General features: G+C 48.4%; 5 protein-coding genes across 5 annotated transcripts; 2 read left to right on the top strand and 3 right to left on the bottom strand.

The window, feature by feature from the left end:
- Positions 1 to 288: 288 nt before the first annotated feature.
- Positions 289 to 5,174, top strand: KY384_004886 (uncharacterized protein; the record flags this gene model as incomplete). The annotated part of the gene is made up of 7 exons (XM_044813389.1): positions 289 to 477; positions 985 to 2,515; positions 3,546 to 3,913; positions 3,968 to 4,054; positions 4,108 to 4,194; positions 4,645 to 4,682; positions 4,736 to 5,174. The coding sequence occupies 7 exons, from the start codon at positions 289 to 291 to the stop codon at positions 5,172 to 5,174; spliced, it is 2,739 nt and encodes a 912-aa protein (XP_044669667.1).
- A 107-nt stretch (positions 5,175 to 5,281) lies between these two features.
- KY384_004885 (uncharacterized protein) lies at positions 5,282 to 6,795 on the bottom strand (the record flags this gene model as incomplete). Its single annotated transcript, XM_044813388.1, has 2 exons — positions 5,282 to 6,468; positions 6,606 to 6,795. 2 exons carry the CDS (start codon positions 6,793 to 6,795, stop codon positions 5,282 to 5,284), a joined length of 1,377 nt encoding a protein of 458 aa, XP_044669666.1.
- A 647-nt stretch (positions 6,796 to 7,442) lies between these two features.
- Positions 7,443 to 7,961, bottom strand: KY384_004884 (uncharacterized protein; the record flags this gene model as incomplete). Its single annotated transcript, XM_044813387.1, has 2 exons — positions 7,443 to 7,576; positions 7,670 to 7,961. 2 exons carry the CDS (start codon positions 7,959 to 7,961, stop codon positions 7,443 to 7,445), a joined length of 426 nt encoding a protein of 141 aa, XP_044669665.1.
- A 1,164-nt stretch (positions 7,962 to 9,125) lies between these two features.
- MIP1 (DNA-directed DNA polymerase gamma mip1) lies at positions 9,126 to 12,245 on the top strand (the record flags this gene model as incomplete). Its single annotated transcript, XM_044813386.1, has 2 exons — positions 9,126 to 9,130; positions 9,257 to 12,245. The coding sequence occupies 2 exons, from the start codon at positions 9,126 to 9,128 to the stop codon at positions 12,243 to 12,245; spliced, it is 2,994 nt and encodes a 997-aa protein (XP_044669664.1).
- A 378-nt stretch (positions 12,246 to 12,623) lies between these two features.
- KY384_004882 (uncharacterized protein) lies at positions 12,624 to 21,770 on the bottom strand (the record flags this gene model as incomplete). Its single annotated transcript, XM_044813385.1, has 6 exons — positions 12,624 to 14,543; positions 14,591 to 14,990; positions 15,036 to 15,558; positions 15,621 to 19,426; positions 20,035 to 21,410; positions 21,705 to 21,770. 6 exons carry the CDS (start codon positions 21,768 to 21,770, stop codon positions 12,624 to 12,626), a joined length of 8,091 nt encoding a protein of 2,696 aa, XP_044669663.1.
- Positions 21,771 to 21,977: the final 207 nt, after the last annotated feature.

Below are 21,977 nucleotides of genomic sequence, written 5' to 3'. Positions count from 1 at the left end.
AATCTTTCAATCTAATCTCTTGGCACTGGTACGGCAAACCGGCACTTCCATGTGGCATTTGGGCGAATCCCTGCCGGCGCCAAGCGGCGTGTTGGGCTTTGCGCTCGGCTATTGTTATTTATTTTATCATTGAGGCATTTCATCTGGTCATTCGTCCCGCAAACAATGCATTGTCATCGATCACACCGATCCCCCTTCTCTCCCCGCAAAAGCTTTGACATCTACCTCGTGATGCTGTCAGCACAAATCGCAACGTTGGATCCCACGCCTTCGGTCTTAACCTTCTTCATGACTGGTTCTTCGACGGTTCACACACTAGAGCTTGTGGTGAAACGCCTTCCTTGGTCATACAAGGGGCACGGCGGTCAACTCGAGAGGAGTGAGGGGGAGGTCATGCAATTCTGCCTCATGATGGTAGACCGGGGAGGCAATCCAGTCAATATACTCACAGCCCTCCAATCTCGCCTCAGCACCCTCGTCTCCATTGAAATGTGTATCACCGTATGGCTTCCTCAATGGCCAGAACCGCTGGCTACTGCTTGATCCCATGGCCAAACCACAGATTGCCCCTGGCCCTCAATTTGCGGCGTTCGAAGCCCTTTCTTCATATATTCTGCATCGTTGATCACTCTGCTCGTTCTGCTTGCTGTCCTTCATTTTATCTTTTCTCCGAACTTGAGGGTACTGGGGCGCTTCTTCGTGTCTGAAACATACATAATCTTTCCTTCGCTTGAATATATGTGCTAAAGTGCAGAAATCGACTCCGAAACTTCCATCTATAAACACAAGTATGGGGGACAAGATATCCAGATATGTCAGCCTAGCTTTCTTGCTATTCACCTGTCTCGTCACGACAACTCCTCTCTCTCGCCATGGGTCATTACATTCTCGTCAGGCCACAGAGAAGCTTGTGTTCTGTCATTTCATGGTGTGCCCAGCACGGCTTTTACCATCTGTAGATGTGGCTAAAATATTTCCTTACAGGTCGGAGCGGGCAAAGACTCTACGGCTGACTATGACAACGACATGATAGCAGCGAAGAGTGCTGGAATTGATGCCTTTGCTTTGAACATTGGACGTGACGACTGGGTGCCAAAACAACTCCAATATGCTTACGGCTCGGCTGCCAAGAATGGCCTGAGCGTGTTCCTTTCATTCGATTTCAATTGGTATAGTATTGATCAAGCCACTGAAATGGCCACCCTACTTAGCAACTGGGTTACGCAGCAAGCCCAACTGAAGATAGGAGGCAGGGCCTTCGTTTCAACCTTCGCGGGTGACGGCTTGAATGTTAACTCTATCCGTCAGACTGTGAGGGCAAACAAGGGAGTAGAGTTGCTTGTTGTACCAAATTTTAATTACAAGGATCTCGGTGGAGCAGATGGTCTTTTCAATTGGATGGCGTGGCCTAATAATGGCGACAATAAGGCGCCAAGTGATGGAAACAACTACTCTGTTGCGGATGGTGACAATAATTATATGATGGCCCTCAAGCCTGACAAGCCCTATCTATTGCCGGTTTCATCTTGGTTTAGTTGCCATTATGGATTGGAAGTCCCGTATAGTAAGAACTGGGTATTCCCCTCGGACCTTCTCTGGCACAGTCGTTGGAACGAAGTCTTGAATTCAGGCGCCCAGTGGCTAGAGATACTCACCTGGAATGACTATGGTGAATCGCATTACATTGGACCACTATCTTCACCTCATAGTGATGATGGGAATTCCAAGTGGACGAATGACATGCCTCACAATGGCTGGTTATATATGGCAGTACCATATATTGCAGCTTTTAAGAACGGCGAGCAGAAGCCCGATGCACATATTGAGAATGATAATCTATACTACTGGTACCGACCGACGCCAAAAGGGGTGGAGTGCGATGACACTGATACGTGCAACAAGCCCTGGCCGTCGCCTACCCCGAATCCAAATTATTTCATGGGGAAGCCGAACGGAGCTGAGACATTATTAGATCAGGTCTTTGTCGTGACTCATCTCAAACAGCCGGGACAGCTCACAATCAACTCCGGTACTAATACAGAAACATTTGCCGCTCCAGCAGGAGCATCAGCCTGGGCTGTCGACATGGGAATTGGGGAGCAATCGTTCGCCGTCCAACGAAATGGCCAGAACGTCCTAAGTGGGACCAGTCTCAAGAATATTGTCGATCACTGCATTTGTGGCATATATAATTTCAATGCATACGTTGGCGTTCTGCCTCCCGGTCCTGCGGACGCACTCCAACCGGCAGGTCTTGCTCAGTTCACCTCTGGCCTGCAAGTGAGTTGTGCACCTACACCGTCTCTGGGCACGGAGACGAATGTTAAAGGTCCAGCCGCAATGAACACTGCTTCTCCAAAAAGCTCGCCACGAAGTACGGAACAACTAGCAATATCATCATCGAAGGCTGCGCCGCAGGGCCCTCCTACAAGGGGAACCCGGACTATCTCAAGCCTTCAGCAGTTGTCGCCAACCAATTGCCTACAGCCAGATGATGTATGGGCCGGACAAGCTGGTCAGTCTCAACCCGATTTGTGTGATACGAGCTCTTGATTTTGGTGGGATGAATTCGCTTGTTTCGATTATGCTATGTGTGTAATGAGTAAGCTTACCCGCTCTGTGAATATTTGTAAATATGGACGTGTTTTCTTGGTAGGCGCCGGTCGCATTGATACTACACCGTGCGTAATAGGGTGTAACCCTTTCGGGTCATTGTTATTGGAATTGATGTGGTGGTAGAAGGCTCAAGTATGATGTCGCGCTTAGCACGGTTGCCTGTTCGGATTTCATTAAGTGAGCACTAGGAGCTAAGTCTTAAGTACTGAACCGCATGTGGACCAGGTCACCGAGTCGTCAGACTCCTTCAGCCTTGCACAAGCCATCGCTTCAAGGTTCATGATCCATCCCGTTCGGTAAGTCCTTGAGGAAAGAACTTGGAGGCTTATCTTGCTTATGCGAGTTTTAATAAGCGTACATCGCGTCTCTGATCCAACAGGACCGAACCTATATTTGGGATTTGTTGCTTTGGAGCTTCTTGGCTTGTATCTTCAGGCTGAACATAGCCTTGCTACAAGTATTATTCTTGAGAATGATACTGGCTTGTCGTGGTCGTAACTATGTCTTCCTCTTTGACCATCTGAGTGCATCAATGCACTCCTGCGTGCAAAGTCTTCGTCCTGCTGTTGTCATCTTCATACATCCCTTTTCTTCTGTTTCCGCAAGAACAGATGTCTCGAATACCAATGTTTGCTACACTGCTGGTGGTATCCGTTCCCTTGGTCTTCGCCAATCCTCCTGTCAGTCTGATCCCCGGTGACGGAGGGAAGAACCAGGGGAATCCCTGCTATCTACAGGCACATCGATGTCAGTAGGCTGTCCTCTATTCCGTGCCACCACCGTATTATGAAAGCTCAGCTATCGTTGTTAACAACGAGCTATACTTCGAGGGCGGTGAGCATACGTTCAGAGCCGGCGATATTACGTCTCTAGATATGGCAGCTCTCACTCGCAATATTCTTTTAACGAATGTGTTGACCTTTACTTAGAGAGATATCTGTATTGGCTGAATTTGAATGCCTCCTTTGTGGTTGACGGGTTGATCTCACAGGATATCCTTCACCCGACTGAAGTGCCAGGGGCCCAAGGGTCGGGCGAGGGTACATTCTTCACGGATGCGGACTCAACGACAATGTACAGCTTTGGGGGAGTCAGAGGGCCAAACAACACCGATTGTACGAATACGGTTGGATCATATAACGCTACATCTCAAACATGGGCCAATATGAGTGTTAGCGGCGGCAATTTCAACGGCCTCGATCGAACTTTCACCGGCTCAGCAACAACAAGTACGGCAGGGTTAGGTCTCAGTTTTGTCACCGGAGGACTTGATGACACACCGGGGCCAAAAGGCATGGTTCGCTTCCACGCACCGAATCCAGATTCACTAAGTTGAACGAATGAGACTCAGAACGTCCCACCTCTTGTCGGCGCAACCATGCAATACGTCCGCCTTGGCTCGAGTTATGTGCTGATTGCAGTGGGTGGATATCTTAACGTGCGTCTGCTCCTATCAAATTTTGGCTTAAGCTACACGTTAACCTCTAGCAGCAAGGAGACTATGCTCAGCGAGACATGGTTCAGGTCATGGTATACGACCTTGATCCGCGAAGATGGTACGTTCTCCTCGAGGATCAGGTGCGCAGCCATGATCAAATTCATGTTGGTACCGCAGGTTCAACCTAACTGCCTCTGGTGATATACCAAGGCCGCGAGCGCATCATTGCTCAGTAGCTTCTGCCTCATCTGACGACTCCAGCTTTCAAATGACTATTTACGGTGGTTGGGACCTCGGTGGTGAGAGGGCGTTTGAGGACGTGAACGTTCTAGCGCTGCTATCTTTTCGCTGGGTGAGGGTTTCAGATAAACAAAACTAAGATCATCTACTAGAAGGCATCAGTGGTCGCTACATGCACATGTGTGAAATCTATAGAGACCGGCAGATGGTTGCTCTAGGCGGATTGATCAAGAATCAGAATCGAAATCTCAAGAATGAAAAGCTGTGACCCCTCACATGCGGCAATCTGTGTACTAGATCTCACTACATTCGAGTGGCAGAAACAGTTCTCCCTTACACCACGAGTATAGGGTGTGCCGGCTCCTGTGTCTAAGATCATTGGCGGCAGGTGAGTGTAGATGGCACGTAACACTACTCGTTGGACTAAAGTTTTTTTCTCAGTCCATCAGGTCAGGCAACAGTCAGGTGTCCTATCAACGGCTTCAATGATAGTGCTCCGGAGGTGGTATTCGGAAAGACAGTCCCAAAGTACATGACTTCAACCCTTAAAGGAACGTCTGCGAGCACGAATGGAACTACTACTATCGCTGCAAAGACCTCCAAGTCAGGAATATCACCCGGCGTCATTGCCGGGATAGTTGTAGGAGCTGTCGTAGTGGTAGCGATATTAAGAACGGCCGTGGCCTATCTCGTGCGGCGGCGAAGCAGGCGAGGCTCAGATGCACTACCCGCAGAATCTGCAGTGTCTGCATGGGACCCAATATCTGCTTTTCAAACGCATGAAGTTTCTGGTCACGACAGACCTCAAGAAAAGGACGGTGAGCATATCGTCGAAGCAGACACTAGTGGTAATGTATACGAGTTGCAGGACGTAAGATAGTACATGAAAGTGACTTGCGAAAGCTTCACAGTGCCTTAATAGAAGGAGAGCCATGTATGTCTTTGAGCCAATCCCAAACCGAGTTCCTCGTAGTAGCAGAGTATGTTCTACGGGAGAAGCGTGTTCCGCCGGCTTCTCTCTCCTTTTTCTCTCTTGCCGAGAATTGCACATAAGGCCTGACTTAAAGCTGACTCGTTATAATTGACTGCGCCATTTGTCGTCTTACGACCATAAAGTCTGACGCATTCAATCCCATACTCCGTGCACTCGTTCTGATCGGTGAAGGGCACACCATCTCCCTCAAGGTAAAATAGATGTGTGACATATTTGCGCCACTCATTCCTATCAGCAGTTGGATTCGAGCCGGCTGATGCGCTTTGACTCTGCACACATGCTCTGGTCACTGCATCGAGGTAGTCACATGCTGCATAATTGCCCGTCTCGCGATCAAGGCTGCCGTTCAGGATGAGGATTTTGAATCTTGGACCACTAGGCCCACTAATACGTGCACCGACTCCTTGCAAAATCAGAGAGGGGACGATTGACGTGTACAAGCTCCCAATGCTATAGATGAGGGCGTCCGCAGAGCTGATTGATGTTAAAACTTTTGGGTTTGCCGGTGGCAACATCTCGTGCCCATATGGATTGATGTACCATATACGTTCGATACGAGCTGGAAGGGGCTCCTCAGATACCTTAGAGAACGCAATATTAGGCTTCCGCAAAGTCGGGAGCGATCCAGGGAGATTAGCATCTTCAATGGTCGTATCGTTCCCATTGGCTAGAGGGTTTCTGTAACGATAATCATCCTGTAAATCCGCTTGGTTCAGTGCCGTCGGCTCACTGGGGTGACTAATCGCATTCTGGCCCGTGATGATAGTGCCGTTTTCGAGTCCCGCAGCAATATGGTGAGAGAAGTTACTGACAATTGCAGGTAGCACTGACGTTCTGGCTTCTTGTACCCCTCCCATCGTTGCGAGCAAGTAGATGGCCGACTCAAATGACCCTGAAAATAGTCTAGCACCGGTGAGGAACAAGTTACCAATCGAAGCTGATTGGAAAGAGAAAGTGGATGATGGAGGTCTATTCCTTTTCAAGATTTCAAGGTACAAATGAGAGAGTATCGATCGAATGAGCATCCCTTGAGCTGCTGGAATTTGGTCGTACAGCGACGATGTGCCATTAAGAATAGTGAGAAACTCGGCTTCCCCACTCTCTGGCATAGCCGCCAGCCGGTGGTTGAAGAGGTTGCGAATGTGCTCATGTGAGGGGGGAATCAAGCGAACAAGGCGACCTGTTTTTGTTGGCCTGGCATTCTGAAAGCATGGGCTTCCCCAACGGAACGAAGAAACAAATAGCCTGACGCATGAAGAAGATCACATTCAGACGGCATCGCATCAAGGAGAGCCACAGCACATCAGGCACACCTACTTCTTATGTCTCCTATACCAGGTCCGCCAAAAACGCGGATCAATTCGGACGATGAACCACCATTGTCTGATATTGGAATGATGTAGGTCAGAGAGCATCCGTTCTTCTGGATCACTTCATCAAAAACGTCCACCAAGTTGTTAGCTGCTGAGCCTCCGCTCAGCACGACGACTCTACGACTGGTGGCCATGTCGAACTTCAGAGTATCCTAATTACGAGGTTCGACGCATGCTTCGGAAGTCCTAGCGATCGATCATGCCCTGTACCGTATCAAAACGGGCGATTGCGTGTTGAGCCAGAATCTACTCATCAACACTCTTGAGTGTTCCAATGAATACTGCTCGTAGGCAGTTGGTGGTGTTAGCTGCGAAGAAATAGCCTTCGGGCGGCTATCGGGCGAAGTAAAGCCTAAGAAACAAACTATAGGGTTGCATGACACCACCCGCAGCCACAGGCAAGGTAGAGTAGCAATAGGAGGTACGAAGGCTCCTTTGACTAATGGAACCGCTCGTAGTATTCAATGGCAAAGAAGCGATTCATGATAGAATGGACCATTCATCTGAACAGACCACCTCATACAACGACTGTGTCTGCTCAAAGCTTTCAAGCAACTCATGCCTCATGCAAAACAAGCCGGGGTGTTCATGAAGATGGCAGATGAATTTGTACATAATGTTATTTTGTCGTCTTTTTCTTCTTCGTCCCTCCGCTTGTTTCTTTGAATTACGTCTAGGAGACGTTGACTTCTGAGCCTACGTTCTTTTTGGTCGTCGAAAACGGCCAAATCAGAAATCTTGATCACCCAGTGAAGAATCTCGCCGTGAAATTTCACGAGCATTACGCTCTTCCACTAGTGGCAACTTTAATCTCGAGGGGGATAACATTCTGGCCGACGCCCTTGTCCTTTGGACGTCGAACGATCTTTCGACACATTGGGCATTTTGACTGTCCTTTCCCGTCTTGATTCTCGCCTGCAATCAAACATTCCATAAGACAAGTGTGACAAAACATGTGACCTTGTGTAATGTCAGTAGTGATTCAACCGGACGGGACGTATCACTGACCGCAATGGGTTACAGTGATGTTTGTCATCTCCTCCATGCATATTACGCAGGTGACACCGGCTAATTTCGTCGGCTTATCCGCTTCATCCTGCTGGGCTTTCACCGTGGCTGCTCTTTGACGCTCGAGAACGCGAGCGAGATCAGAATCAGAGTTCACGTCTCTAAGATCCACCTCTTCAACTTTTTGTTCCGCAGACCCGACTCGCCTACGTTTATTAGATGTGGAGTTGCTTTGTGGTACATCTGTTGGGGGGCGTTTGCTTATTTTCGCATTACGTGTTGATGGTGCCATGACGGGCGAGTCCTCCGTGAGGTCGACAAATGAAGATGGAGTTTGCTGAGACTTGCTGGGAGATGGAGTGCCTTGGCGACTAGTGGAGTGCCAGCGCCTAGGTCTTGAAAATGTTTGAGGTGGTGTTAGGTGTCTAAAGGCTGGGTTGTATGGTCGAAGATTGTCCTCAGAAAAAGGGGCAAAGCGTGTAGGTGGTTCGCGAGTATGTAGAGGTGGGTCAAGGTGAAGATTATTTTCAGTCAGAGTGTCAAATGATGTAGAGTTTAAAAAGTCAGGCCTGAGGGTATCTTGGTTAGTCAAGCGTTGGGGAGTCACAAGAGTGAATTTGAGCTGACGTGGGTGAATGCGCTGGATGGACGGATGCTTGCTCCTCTGCCTGTCTTGCACTGTATCCAAATTCATCGGACCCATCAAGAAAGGTCACTTCAGAGGACGAATGCCATTCATCTATGATCGCATTCTCCAAAGAATCCCCATATGTGTATGTCCTGCTCGCCATAGCATCCATTCACTTTCACGCATCATCCTGTCCCTGGATCATGGATGAAACGATGTCTTGTCTTGACAGACTGTTGCAAGTTTGATCAAATCTCAACATCGAGTGAGAGCATGGTTTGGCAGATCCATGAAATAAGTCACTCGAGACAAATCGTTTTGGCAATCTCCTGGTTTTGTAGCAGTGGCACGTCAAAGCCTAGCAGCAAGGATCTTAGTTCCGCTTTAACCCCGTGACGCCACTGTTCATTTTAACAGATTCATCCCTCAGGACTTGATAAGGCGCGCGCATTGAGGACACCATCAGTGCAAGATGATGCTAGATGATGCTGCACACCTTACGACACGCGAAGACTGGCAGTCGTCAAGGTCAACACGCATTGATACCTGTTCAATTTCATTTCCAGCGCAGACGTCTCGCGACTCAGGCTACAACACCTGTCCCAGACGCGGCCATAAATACTTCAAGTTTACAAGGTAATATTCATTCGTACAGCAAGTTCATTTCGGTGCTGATTGCTACCTAGTGCCCGCAAGATCACGGTTCAACGAAATAGGCATTCAGCAACTGAGCGATAGCGTATACTCACAGATTTTCAAAGGACCAGCATCATCTCCCTCCACAGAGCTGGTCGATCTCAGTAAGGATCATTTGGGCCGACACCAGCTATGGGGTAAGAACCAAGACAGCTCAGCACCTATTGGCTTCGATCTCCCAAAACTTCGAGGTAGAACGCTAGATGAGCACTTTCATAGGCTTGGGAAGGATGCTTCAGAGCCATACTACACACTTGCATTAGACTACGCTCAGGCAAACCTACCCAGCCCCCCCGGAGATGGAACAAGCAAAGTGGTTGGACGAAGTATTATGAGGATGGCACCTTCGAAGCTGTGGATGCGCCCAACGAAGAGATGCTAACATTCGATACCGAGGTCATGTGGCGGGAAAGTTCTTTCGCAGTCATGGCTTGTGCAGCTAGCAAGACAGGATGGTATGCTTGGCTATCGCCTTGGCTTATGGGGGAGTCGAAAAGCGACTGCCATCTAATACCGCTAGGCAACCCCGAGAAAGCGCGGATTGTAATCGGTCATAACGTCGGCTACGATAGGGCTCGTGTCAGCGAAGAATATGCTGTGAAGCAATCCAGAAACTTTTTCCTGGACACTATGTCACTGCATGTCGCCGTCAATGGAATGTGCTCTCAGCAACGACCGACTTGGATGAAACATAAGAAGAGCCGCGACATTAAAGAAAAGGCTATTCGCGAGAGCAAATCTATCGAGCTCTCAAATCTGCTTGAGAGCAGATCTCTGAGCGAAGAAGAGGCCGAATTATGGGTTGGAAGAAGCTCAATCAATTCTTTGAGAGATGTCGCAAAGTTTCACTGTAATGTGACCATCGACAAATCTCAACGTGATGCATTTGGCGAGTTAGACCGCGACGGCGTTAGGATGAAGGTTGATGAGCTTCTTGACTACTGTGCTGCAGATGTAGCCATCACGCATCGCGTCTACAAGAAAGTGTTCCCATGCTTTCTGGATGTATGTCCGCATCCAGTAAGCTTTGGAGCCCTCCGCCACCTCTCCTCCGTTATTTTGCCTGTCAATAAGAGTTGGGAAGATTACCTCGACAACTCAGAGGCGACTTATCAGCGTCTCTCAAAGGCCGTGCAGCAACGTCTGATAGATCTTGCCGACAAAGCCCTTCAGATCAAAGATGACACACCGCAGTATCAAGCTGACGACTGGCTTTCGCAGCTGGACTGGTCTAGCCAGACGATGAAGATGGCCAAAGGTAAGAAGAAAGGGGATCCTCCCCGACCAGCTGCCCGGCAAAAAAAGCCCGGCATGCCTCGCTGGTACAAGGATCTTTTCGCAACTAACGACGCGGAGATCGCACTCACGGTTAAAACGCGAATTGCGCCGTTACTGCTGCGGCTCTCTTGGGATGGGTATCCTTTGACTTGGTCTGACAAGTATGGATGGACTTTGAAAGTCCCAAATACAAAAGTTGCGAATTATCAGTCCAAGAACCTCGTCAGGTGTGACTTGGCAGACGAGAAGAATTTGGCACTTCGTGATGACAGGAAGCACGTCTACTTCAAACTACCCCACAAAGACGGTCCCCAAGCCCGCTGCGCAAGCCCATTAGCCAAAGGGTATTTGCAGTACTTTGAGAATGGTACACTTTCTTCAGAATATTCCTATGCAAAAGAAGCCCTCGAAATGAACGCATCATGCTCGTACTGGATTAGCGCTCGGGACCGTATTTGCTCTCAAATGGTTGTTTATCCGCAAGAACCCAACTCTACTGGGCCTGATATGTCATCAGAGCCTCCGAATGCGAATGCTACGGGTTTCATACTCCCTCAAGTGATCCCCATGGGTACAATAACCCGACGAGCAGTCGAGAATACCTGGCTTACTGCCAGCAATGCAAAGCCGAATCGTGTAGGTTCGGAGCTCAAATCGATGATCAAGGCTCCACCAGGTTATTGCTTTGTTGGCGCTGATGTAGACTCCCAAGAGCTTTGGATTGCCAGTCTTGTTGGTGATGCTCAGTTCAAGCTTCATGGAGGAAACGCAATTGGGTTCATGACGCTAGAAGGTACGAAGACTGCCGGCACAGACCTGCACTCGAAGACAGCAAAGATTTTAGGTATCTCAAGAAATGATGCCAAGGTCTTCAACTACGGGCGCATCTATGGTGCTGGTCTCAAGTTCGCCTCAACGCTTCTTCGCCAATTCAATCCCAATATATCGGAGAATGAAACGCAGCAAATAGCTGCGCGATTGTATAAAGAGACGAAAGGTGTCAAGACAATACGCAAGAATCTAAATGACAGGCCATTTTGGCGTGGCGGGACAGAATCGCTCGTATTTAACAGCTTAGAAGAATTCGCCGAGCAAGAAAGACCTCGTACTCCCGTGCTAGGTGCCGGCATCACCGAGGCATTGATGCGCCGATATATCAACAAAGGTGGCTTTATGACTTCCCGGATCAACTGGGCAATCCAGTCATCAGGCGTTGATTATTTGCATCTGCTGATAATCAGCATGGATTACCTCATCCGCCGCTTCAACATCGATGCACGCCTCGCCATTACAGTCCACGACGAGATACGGTATCTAGTAAAGGAAGAAGAAAAGTACCGTGGCGCTATGGCACTACAAGTGTCGAATTTATGGACACGCGCTATGTTTTCTCAGCAGATGGGCATTGAGGATCTTCCCCAGTCTTGTGCTTATTTCAGTGCAGTGGACATTGACCACGTTCTTCGGAAAGAAGTCGACATGGACTGCATCACTCCCAGTCACCCGAACAAAATACCCCCGGGCGAGAGTTTGACCATGACCGAGCTTTTGAATAAGGGAAATGCGGCGTACCTAGACCCAACTGTAGAGCCCGAGGTAGCGATTGATCTAGAAACACATCAGTATAGTCCACGCCCTAGCGTTATGGCTGGTTTGTCACGAAACACAAGCGTCGACTTCTTCAAGGCTCAGATGACCAGTGAGAATAAGGAACTGGATATCATAATGAAAGACATGCAGAAACGAGACCCACGGTCTACACCTGAGAAGCCTACGAGTCGAAAAGCGGCACCAAGAAGACTTGCTTCCCCTAAGAAAGGAGTGGTGGCACCTTCTTATGCTCAGCTGCAAGAACCAAAGCTTGTGGATATGCCTCCGAACTACGAGGGTTTTATGAGCAGAGTGAATGTCAATTCGTCAAAGCCGTGGCTGTACAGGGGTTTATCAAAGGCTTCGGTGCATGATACACGGTAACATCAACGCGAATCATTTTGGATAAATCTCGCCGTTGGGGCATACGATTCTCTTTGAAATGAACGAAGCGAGGCGTTGGGGGGTATTGACAATGACCTGTCTATTGCAAGTATTGTGAATAGGATTTGTATCATGTAGCTTGCGCATACTGTATTTGATAGTTGTACATATACGACTCTTATCGCTGACAATTTGTAGCCCACCGCGACGATGTGTTGTAGTATCGAGAGAAAAAGCTGTAGCCGAAAGTGTGTCAAGCATAAGCTGCCCAGCCACAAAACAAAACAGCCAGATTTCGCTCATCCGTGGCTTGCTGAATCAACTCATTCACTACAGCCTGCACGCTCAATGTTGGACTAAGCTTCTTCTTCACGACCATCAGGGCCCTCTCAGCCTCACCAGCTTCCTCCCCCCGTTCTTGCCCACTCCCTCAGCTCCTTCGACGGGCGGCCCAGGATGCTCCGTCTGGGCCTCCTGCATCTTCTTCAACCTCAGAGGAGAAAGCGACCACGAGTACAGCGGATCATACCGCAAAACATCTAGAATCGTCATGATGGCATAAGACTCATTCCGTAACGCCTCAAGAGTGAATTCACAGCAGCGACGGAACACGCCTTCAGTACCTGTGATGCCCATTCCATCTACTAGGTCCCGTGTCAGTCGAAAAGGCACCACCTCGGGCACAGGGAGGACCCGTCCTTGTTCGAATGCAATTCCAAGATCAATATGAACGACCTCTCCCGTTTTTTCGTCGAGCAGTATGTTGTGGCCATGTCGGTCTCCTAAGCCCAGGATATGGCCAAGTATGGAGATCGCGGCCGTAGATCGTGTATACGCCAGGCGTTTCTCGAACCATTCGTCTGGTGATTCGAACCTCTCCTGGAAGAAATAATGTAGGACTGGGTGGAATTGCTCGCAGACCTTGCGGAATGTTCGAACCCTGTTCTCCGTGTTTGTGCTCTGAGCATCTTGGAGGTGCTTCCTGCACGCGTTCGGTTTTAGATCCTTGGGGAAATGGCGCTGGTGAGCTGGGAGGAGATAGTCATGTAATGGGACCGTGTTGGATACAAATTCAATGACACCAGCTGTAGCAGTAAGAGGGAGAACTTTGTAAGCGCGGATCTTGAGGTCTCGCTGTCGTGTAGCTTGATGAGTCCCAAGAAGCGAAGAGACAGCCCCAAAGACTTGTTCCATGATTGCGTCTTGTCGCAAATCATCGTGCCCCGATTTGAACAGCTGTTTGTACTTTAGCCCATCTGTTCCAATAGCGGTGACGATCTTGGGCATCGATATTCCAGAAGCTAGGGAGAATTCTGGCTGGAACTTCGCGATCGTGGTCACATGGCTGTAGTCGCAGTCGGCTCGAAGCTCAACGTCCATTGTAGGTGGCGGTATCTGCGTTTTCAGTACATCTTGCTCTACCCGCTGGCCTGTCTGCAGCTTTCGTAGGTAGACTTTTGAACCAGGCTTCGCATCTTCTACACGATCTTGTGCAAAACGCACAAAAGTGACGTTCATGTTGTGTAAAGAGAGCCACGTTCGACTGGCACGCGAATTGCTTTTGAGCTGGTCGACCACATTGTTCGCAGCTTTGTGCCGTGCCAAAGCCACATCGTCTTTACCGCCGCGAGTTTTGCTGCTGGCGAAAATCTGATACATACCGTGATAGGGGTGGTCAATGCAAACTCTAAGAATAATCTCAAACAGAAGGCTTTGGAAGTAGTCTTGCTTGGCGAGCAGACGTGAAGTCCATTGATTCATCAAACGGGCAAATTTCCTGCTGGGGACCTGAGGCATATATTTGGCCACTGCCTCATTGGCTGCGTCATTATCAGCGTTTTCAAGCCACAGGGCGGAAAATCGAAGAGTATCGTTCTCATGCCCGTCTGATGCTTGCAGACTGAGTAGGTAGTTCTCCAAGCTGTGTCTGAGTAGGGTCTGACGGCTCGACTCAAGCCTGCGGTATTCACCATCATCTAAGTTGAACCACTGCTGGGCTTTGTTACGATGACTCAACAGATTATCTTTCTCTTTTGCTTGTGATCCCACTGACTTGATCATTCGATCAAGATCTCGGACCTCCGTCTCCTTGCGCTCGCGTAGCTCCTTTATGCGTTGGAAGTCAGCGAAGCTGTCTGGATTCTGCAGCTGTTGGTCGCAGAAGGACGCAAACTCGTGAAACACCTCGCCTGCCTCGTGCCCGGTCTTCTCGCCTTTGAGTTCCTTCACGGCTGTTTTCAAGAGATTCTGTAGAATGTAGTCAGGTTTCTCGAGTCTTGCTTCAGCGGTATGATGGCCCTAATTGTGTCAGAAAATGAACTCGACTTCGGGAAGGTATCACTCACAAGTTTCGCAAGTAATTCAGGTTTTCCAACAGGTATTGACTGCGACTGCCGAGTATTCTTGTCGAGATTCTGAATGAGATCTTCGAGTAGCCTAACGGAAGGCTCTTTTTCCCCCTGGCTCCACAGAATGTGAGCACTTTCTACCTGGGAAGCCGCGGTGATGTCAAGACCGATCGCCTGGCAAGGCTCCACTAGCTGATCGAGATACGTTGCACTTGTCAATGCATTCTGAAGCGCACCATGTGTGCGGCTTAGTGCGGCCGAGGCCAATAGGACACGACATTCCATCAATCTCGAGTCTCGTAAAGGTGTGTTGAGCAATTGCTGTAGTCCCTGGCGCTTACTCAATGTGCTGAAGGCTGTCTCGCGACATGAAATAATGTCTTTAATATGATCATAGCTGGGCATTATCAGTATCGAAAGCTTCAGCGATCGGTAGACGTACCTTTGCAGTTGTAGCAGCTCGTCTCGAGAACTGAATTTCAGCACTATCTCCTGGAGCTGCTCAGGACCTTGCGCAGAGAACACTTCCTCCGCCTCAGTCAAAGCTGCTAGTGAGCTCATAACAGAACGAAATGACGCCCCAGTGGCTGTTTCATCACAAAGCTGGCTCATCGCCTTTGCAAAACCAGCGTCCAGCGCTGCTGTAATAGTGAAACAATCACGCGCGTTGTTGATCTTCCGGAAGACATCAAATATGATGCTGCTGTTCCCGGTATCTGCTTTTGGCGGTACGATATCCCATTGCTCTAACTTGCGGGCTGTACTCAGAGCAGCCTCGATGGACCTTGGGCCACCTTCCACTACTTTATTGACTAATGGCTGTGATAGCCCGTTGAGATCCATATTATTCAGGACTCTTACCATACTCTCTAAATCGACATTTATCACATTATCGGATCGGCGAATCTGGCAGTCGTAGAAGGCGCCCCTAAAAGACAAGCTCTTGAACCCAGCTTGTTCGTATTCTAGGCGCGACATCATCGATGAAAGACCAGATGATTGCTTGACTCCGTAAAACGAGAGTCACGCTCATCGAGCTGCTCGTATATTTGGGTTAACAATCTATTTGAAATGTCCGCTGACTCCTGAAGAGCTTTGGATCTTCGTCGTGTAGAAGCCTCCAGCCGTGCCTTTTCAGACATGGCCACCTCTACGAACATCAGGGCGGTCTTGTGCATCGAACATCGACTAGCGGCTATTGATGCTTGCCGAAAGTCGATATCAAGCCATCGAAGACGATCGGCCTTGACTGTCTCGTGCGGCAAAGGCTGGGTGCGTAGGTACAAAATCGCGTCAAGCAGAAATTTTATAATTTGGACGTTTATCTGGTCACTTGCACCTTGATCGAAAAGTCGACGAGCTATTTCTGAGAATTTTGCACTCGTGATCATAGGTCCTCCACGTTCCGCCAGCAGGGTCGAATGTAGAATAAGAGGGAATGTTTCCTCTGCTAGCCCTCTGACACTACTTAGCAGATGCGCAAAGGCCGTCATCAAAGGGTCACTGGGGTTGATCTGCGTCAGTGCCACGACCAGCGTCCGTAGCCAATTTGAAGCATCACAGCTACCGTCTGGTACAGAAACCTCATCCAGGCTAATTTGGGTTGGTTGATACCTGCGCAAAATCGTAACATTTGGAATTTCATATTGTGTGCAAGTCATGGCTATGACGAGATTCTTACCTAGGTACTTCTGACACTCAGAGGCAGAGCTTGTGCCTTGTGATTCCGTGACGATATAATTGAGAGCCATCTCTGCGAGTCCAACTTCAAAGAGATTTTCGCGTGTCAAGAGTTGCGACAATATGCTAAGTAGACGAGCTCTGGAATTGGATGGATCTGAAGATACACCGCCCGTCAACTCTTTTTGCGCCGGCTTGAGCTTGGTGTCTGCATTCACAATTTGGCCAGTAAGCCCTTGACGAGCAAAACTTCGTCCGAGAACTCGCCCACTCCATAGATGATAATCGATAGTTGCCAAGCTATCGCGACAAGTATTCAGAACAACACTTGCAAACGAGCTTGCCTCTTGATCATCACCTAAAATGTCCTCGTGAAAGTCTGCCGGCCTTTTAAAGGATGCGCCGAGAAATGAAAGGATGTCTCTCCGACCCGAATGTGGAATTAAGTTGCGTCCTGAGCGTTGGTCGTCAAGGAAGGTCATAAGAAGATCACCCTCGGGAGTCCCCCTTCTAGCGCTACCATTCTGGCGTATGCTGCTGATTGCTTGAATTATCTTTTGAAAGCTTTGGAACGATTCGTTTGTCAGTTCTGGCGATGTATACGATAGTAGAAACGATATTAGCCATTCGCGAAAGCGTTGACTATTTTCAATGATAGCTTTGAATTGGCTTTCTTGGGTCGTACTGTCCTGAGATGTAGCAAGAAAGCTCTTCATGGAAATCAACGTTGATACAGAGAAGCCAAGGAGAAACAACGGGACCTTCTTGGTATATGCCGCACTATGCTCTAGCAAATACTGAACAAGGCCAATAGCGTCGTTAGCGCAACGTGTATCAGTCAGAAATGGTCTCACTGAGTGTAAGGTCATCTCAAGTGGGTAGCCTTCCAGAGCTATATGGCCAACGATAGTGATGAGGATTCTGATCCTCCGCAGAACAGCACAAGCATACAAGGATCCCAGAGCGGTATGGATAGAGTTCATCATCTTGCGGAACACATAAACGTAGAGAGGTGCTACCCACATCGTGTCGCTCTTGGTGAAAGTGCGACCGCACAAATGGTCAATCTGAGCCAAAAGATACTTACTGCTGAACGAAGGTTGTAAATTCACTGGTACACTCTCGCTTGGTTGACTCATCAGGATTATTTCCTGATAAGCCGTACTTGCGTTTGCGTAATCTGCATCCCTCTGGAATGCCTTGTCGATTTTGTATTCCTGGTCAGCTCTCAAGAAGAATATAGCGATTATCTCGGCGAAGTGCTTGGTCGCAAGGATTTTGTAGTGTCCTTTGCCAAGTAGCTTGCGTAGTCGAGCTTCTGCGTAAGCCTCTGGATTCTCACCTTGAGGCAGCGAAATGTCACGTGCAATACAGTAAGCAGCGGCTTCCGCAAAGGAGTTTGTGAGCAGCTGAGCAAAAGGTTCGCTCAATGTTTTGGACAGATAGGTCATTTCTTCATCCTTGCCGCGCATTGTCATCTGTCCCACTACCTCGCCGTGCACATCGATAAGGAGATCCTTCAAGTCGCTGTAACCAAAAATAGCGAATGGCATAGCCTCCAGCATCTCATTCACGCCTTCAGGGTCCGTCCATGTATATATTATTTGCGGCGCGAAGAGCTTGAAAAGCTCTTTGCTGTCGGAGAGGTTGAGAGTTCTCGAGACATCGACTAAAACCGTGCTCGCGTGCTTAATTGAGGTGCGTACCATTGCTGCTGTTTCAAAAACCGAATACAGGCATCGACGTAGTAAGGTTGGCCAGGTAGCAGCCAGGGTCCCAAGGATCTTCAAGCGCAATGCAATTCCTTCGGCCCAATCAGGGTCACTTGGGAGCTTGTCGATCACGTCTTCTAGAATTTTTTCGTGGGCCTGAAGGACAAAACGGCCGAAGATCTGTGACACATCGCCCATTACTTCATATTTTACTATCAGGCCACTGTCTCGGAAGACCTCAAACAGAAGCGTACGAGCAGATTTTTGCTTATTGGTAGAGGATTCCTCTAGTTCTGGCCTATTATTGACAACCTGGCGGAGTAATCGTGCTGCACTTATGAGACAAGTCGCAGGCAGACTTGCAGCCTCCTTTAATTTGTTCAGAAACCACAGGTAGAGCTCTGCAGCTGTCGTAGCTAAATCGCCGCCGTCATTAGCAGTCCACATGGGCACCAGTGCAGCAAGAGCGTTGATGCAGATCCCAGTTGCAACTTCTGACTTTTCCATCTCGTAAGGTTTGATCACTACTTGTTGGATGTACTGTAGAATGGTATCGGCTTCATCCTCGGCCACAGTGGTCTCTGGCGAAAGCAATTCCTCAAGAATGCCTCCACATAGGACAAAATCTTGTCGTTTCAAGGAGGTGAGGTATTCTATGACTGAAGTAGAATTGGTGATCTCAAACACGCGCTCGCCATTTTCAGGCTCGTTTCCTGTTGAGATCCAGCACAATCTTGCCGTGACGTATGCTTTGAAGGCATCAAAACCAGTCTTCGCTTCAATCTCATCATGGATAAAAGATGGAATACGAGTCTTCTGTGAAGCTGTCTGAGTTGCTTGCGAATCGAACTCATCATCTAGATCCATAAAGTCAACCTCCCTCGGAGCTCCGTTAGCTCTTGATAGCTCTGAGCGGATTGATTCCCAAAATTTCCAGTCTAAGCCTCGAGCTACCTGAGTTACTCCCTTGGCCAACGGATCATCTCGGGAGGTTGCTGGGGTTACGTTGTTGATAATAGATCCAATGCATTCATAAAAGACATCCAGATATTCTTTTCGCTTTTCGTGCACGAGGAGAGAAGTTTTCAGACCATGTTGTATTTGATTCAATATCCTGACGAGAGACTGATGTGTATGCTGAGGCGGCATGATTGCAAGTAGTCCGTAGCCAACGACGCATATTTGGAGGATAATGTAAATGGTATCAGCATTCACGGTTTTGATCAAAAGTGAGCTATCATTGAAAAAATTATCCCATGCTAGAGAAGCCTCGTGAGTCAGACTTTCCAAGAAAGAATCCAATAGTTCTGTATGAGGAGACCTTCTGCTGTTGCTGTCTTGCTTGAAGCTCTTGGCTCGGACTAGCTGAGATTGATCGGAGGCTTGAGCGAGAGGACTGTCGTCATTCTGTAGGAGATAAGATATGAGCTTATAGTTTCGCCTGATTCTGAGGAAAGACTGCGAGAGACGCCCAAGGCAAGCTGGTCGTGATGGCGAAGATTGGGGGGTACATTGTCTGTACAGTCACAAATGAGTTTCAAGATACTAGCAATTGAAGCATGACGAGCGAGATAGGCGTGGTGCGACCGTTCGCTTGTGCGTGCTAAAAAATTGTGAGTTGCGTAAACTCAAAAAGAGATAGACATACCAGGACTCCAGCATTTTTCGAGCCATTGCAAGATAGTATTAGCTAACTGAGTATCTGTACGTGGGCTTTCTTTGCACTTTAAATGTATAATCGTCGACCACAGTCGAGTGGAGGCTCCATCACACCGCGCTGGACCGTTCAGACTTAGGGATGCAAGCATGCTGTCTACAGGAGCTGCAATTTTAGCATACTCAACGAGCCTGTTCGACAAGATAATATTGAGAGCCTGACAGGCTACTCTGCATGTAGCTGCAGAAGCTATATGCCGTAACAATAGTCGCCAAATCTGTGGCCAAAGCTCTAGCCGATGTGTGGATTTTGCGTATGGTTGACAAGCTAAACTACGGGACGAGCTCGTCAGCATCAAGAGCAGAAAACTATGGATTTTTGATAGAACGCACCTCATGATCGCGAAGATTGCCCATGACATCATTGTAACGTCGTCGTTTGTCAATTGCGACATCAAGGTCTCCAGAATTCGAGTCAATGAGCTATCCTCAAAATGTTGCCTGTCGAAAACGAAAGCAACAGTCTGGATCGCGTACAATCTGGTTTGATTCTGAGCAATTTGCACAAAATCGAGCAAATCTTCTGACCATCGGTTCATTTTCCGACGTTTAACATGCTTTCGAGATTCATCTTCTTTTTCTAGTCGCACCTTCGCGTCTTCCTCTAAAGCCGCATAAATGGATGAACATGCATAAACGACGCACCAGGGTTCCTCCGCCTTGAAAACGCCAAGCCGAATAGAAGCTGCTTTCAGACTCAACGGTGATTCAAGAAATGCTTGGCTTTCAATATCGGTTAGGTCAATGTCCTCAAGCAATAGCTGCTCTCGCCCTTTTCGTCCACAATACTGCACTCTCATAGTCTCAAGGAGTGCTTCGAGGTGGACCCTTACATCAAGGTGGGTGGTTGAGCGTAGTAAAGAGGGTAAAAGGATTTGTCCTTGAAGAATGATCGCTAACATGCTTTCGCGTTGGGCAAAAGTAGCCCGTTGCCACGACCTCTGAATAAGTGGGATTAGGTCGTTCAGAAGTTTCAAGGACATCGTAATGTCATTTACAATCGTACGAGCCATTATATGCTCGACAACTTCATAACATGTTTGATGTATTTTAGCTAGGTGAGGGTAGCTTCTTAGTAACAACAAAATGACTTCAAGGATTGACTCTGCTTGTTCCATAACTGGTGCGCTCGATGTAGATATTGCCAGTTTCAAACACATCAGTACATCCTCGTTGCTCCCTTGCATTTGAGGGAATGCAAGTGATTGGGAATTAGTTTTACTAAGCCCGTTGCTGCGTTCTGAGGAAACGCTTGCAGGCATGACGGGCCTCTTCCGCAGACCATTGCTCTCGATGAAAATGGAGTTCTCTGATTCAGGGCTGTATGCAGCTTTGTTGAGATCACCCGTGACTTGGATGCAGAAACCCGTCAGCTCGTGCCAGTCGTCCGTGTTCAAATGATCGACGTGCGCATGATAGCTAAGTAATGTGCTAAGAGCCTTGAAGTAGTCAATCAAAAGCGGTTCGCAGTAATCCCCATCCGAGGTTGGCAGACTTTGGATGATGTGATCGACTATAGCCTTTACGGATCTGCTTCGAAGCTTGCGAAGTCCAACTTCCACAATCGTTCTCACAAGACTTGCGCATGTTGAAAGCCTAGCACTTATTTTGCTGACTGTATACTTCGTTGCTCTCGCAAGCTGAGAGCTATCGACCTTGACGACTCGAAAAACGGCCTCAAGGATAGCATGATAGCTTTTATCGTCGATCTGTCTTCTAAAGCTCTTCAGTTATCTTGAACATTGGCCTGATAATCAGAAAGCTTACATTCTCGGACTTTGACTAACTTCGATTATGATCTTGCGTAAATCTAATATACAGTGGTTGGCGAATTGAATTCAATAAGAGTCTCACACTATACCGTTGACACCGCTAGTTCGGAGCTCGATTTTATCAGACTCTACCCTGCCTTTCAGAGATTAGAGTAGTCGAGCACATGGGACCGAAGGATTTACTGAGCGCAAGAGCAATGTCTGGCCTGCCATCATGATCGTTCGATCGACCCATTCTCGAGCCTTAAGAAAAAGGCGAGACTGGTCGTAGGAAAGCCAATTCTGGGACAATGACATGGTGTCAGAGAGCATTACAACGCCAGTAGGCCCTTGGAGGTTGTGACTCGTTCGTCAACACGGCTATTTAGACAAAAAGGGCGAGGAACACCCATAATTCATCAGGTTTTCACCATTGGGTGTTTGGTGTTCGTCTATCGCTCTGCCAAGTTTTCCGCGCGTTTGCTCGAGGCGCGACTGCTAGAATATATTGCGAACAAGGGGGCA

Source organism: Bacidia gigantensis (genome assembly GCF_019456465.1).
Source record: "Bacidia gigantensis strain McMullin 20006 chromosome Unknown contig_244, whole genome shotgun sequence".
In the NCBI taxonomy this organism is placed as follows: domain Eukaryota; kingdom Fungi; phylum Ascomycota; class Lecanoromycetes; order Lecanorales; family Ramalinaceae; genus Bacidia; species Bacidia gigantensis.
Note: the sequence above shows the minus strand (reverse complement) of the source record. Positions and strands in the feature narration are given on the sequence as shown.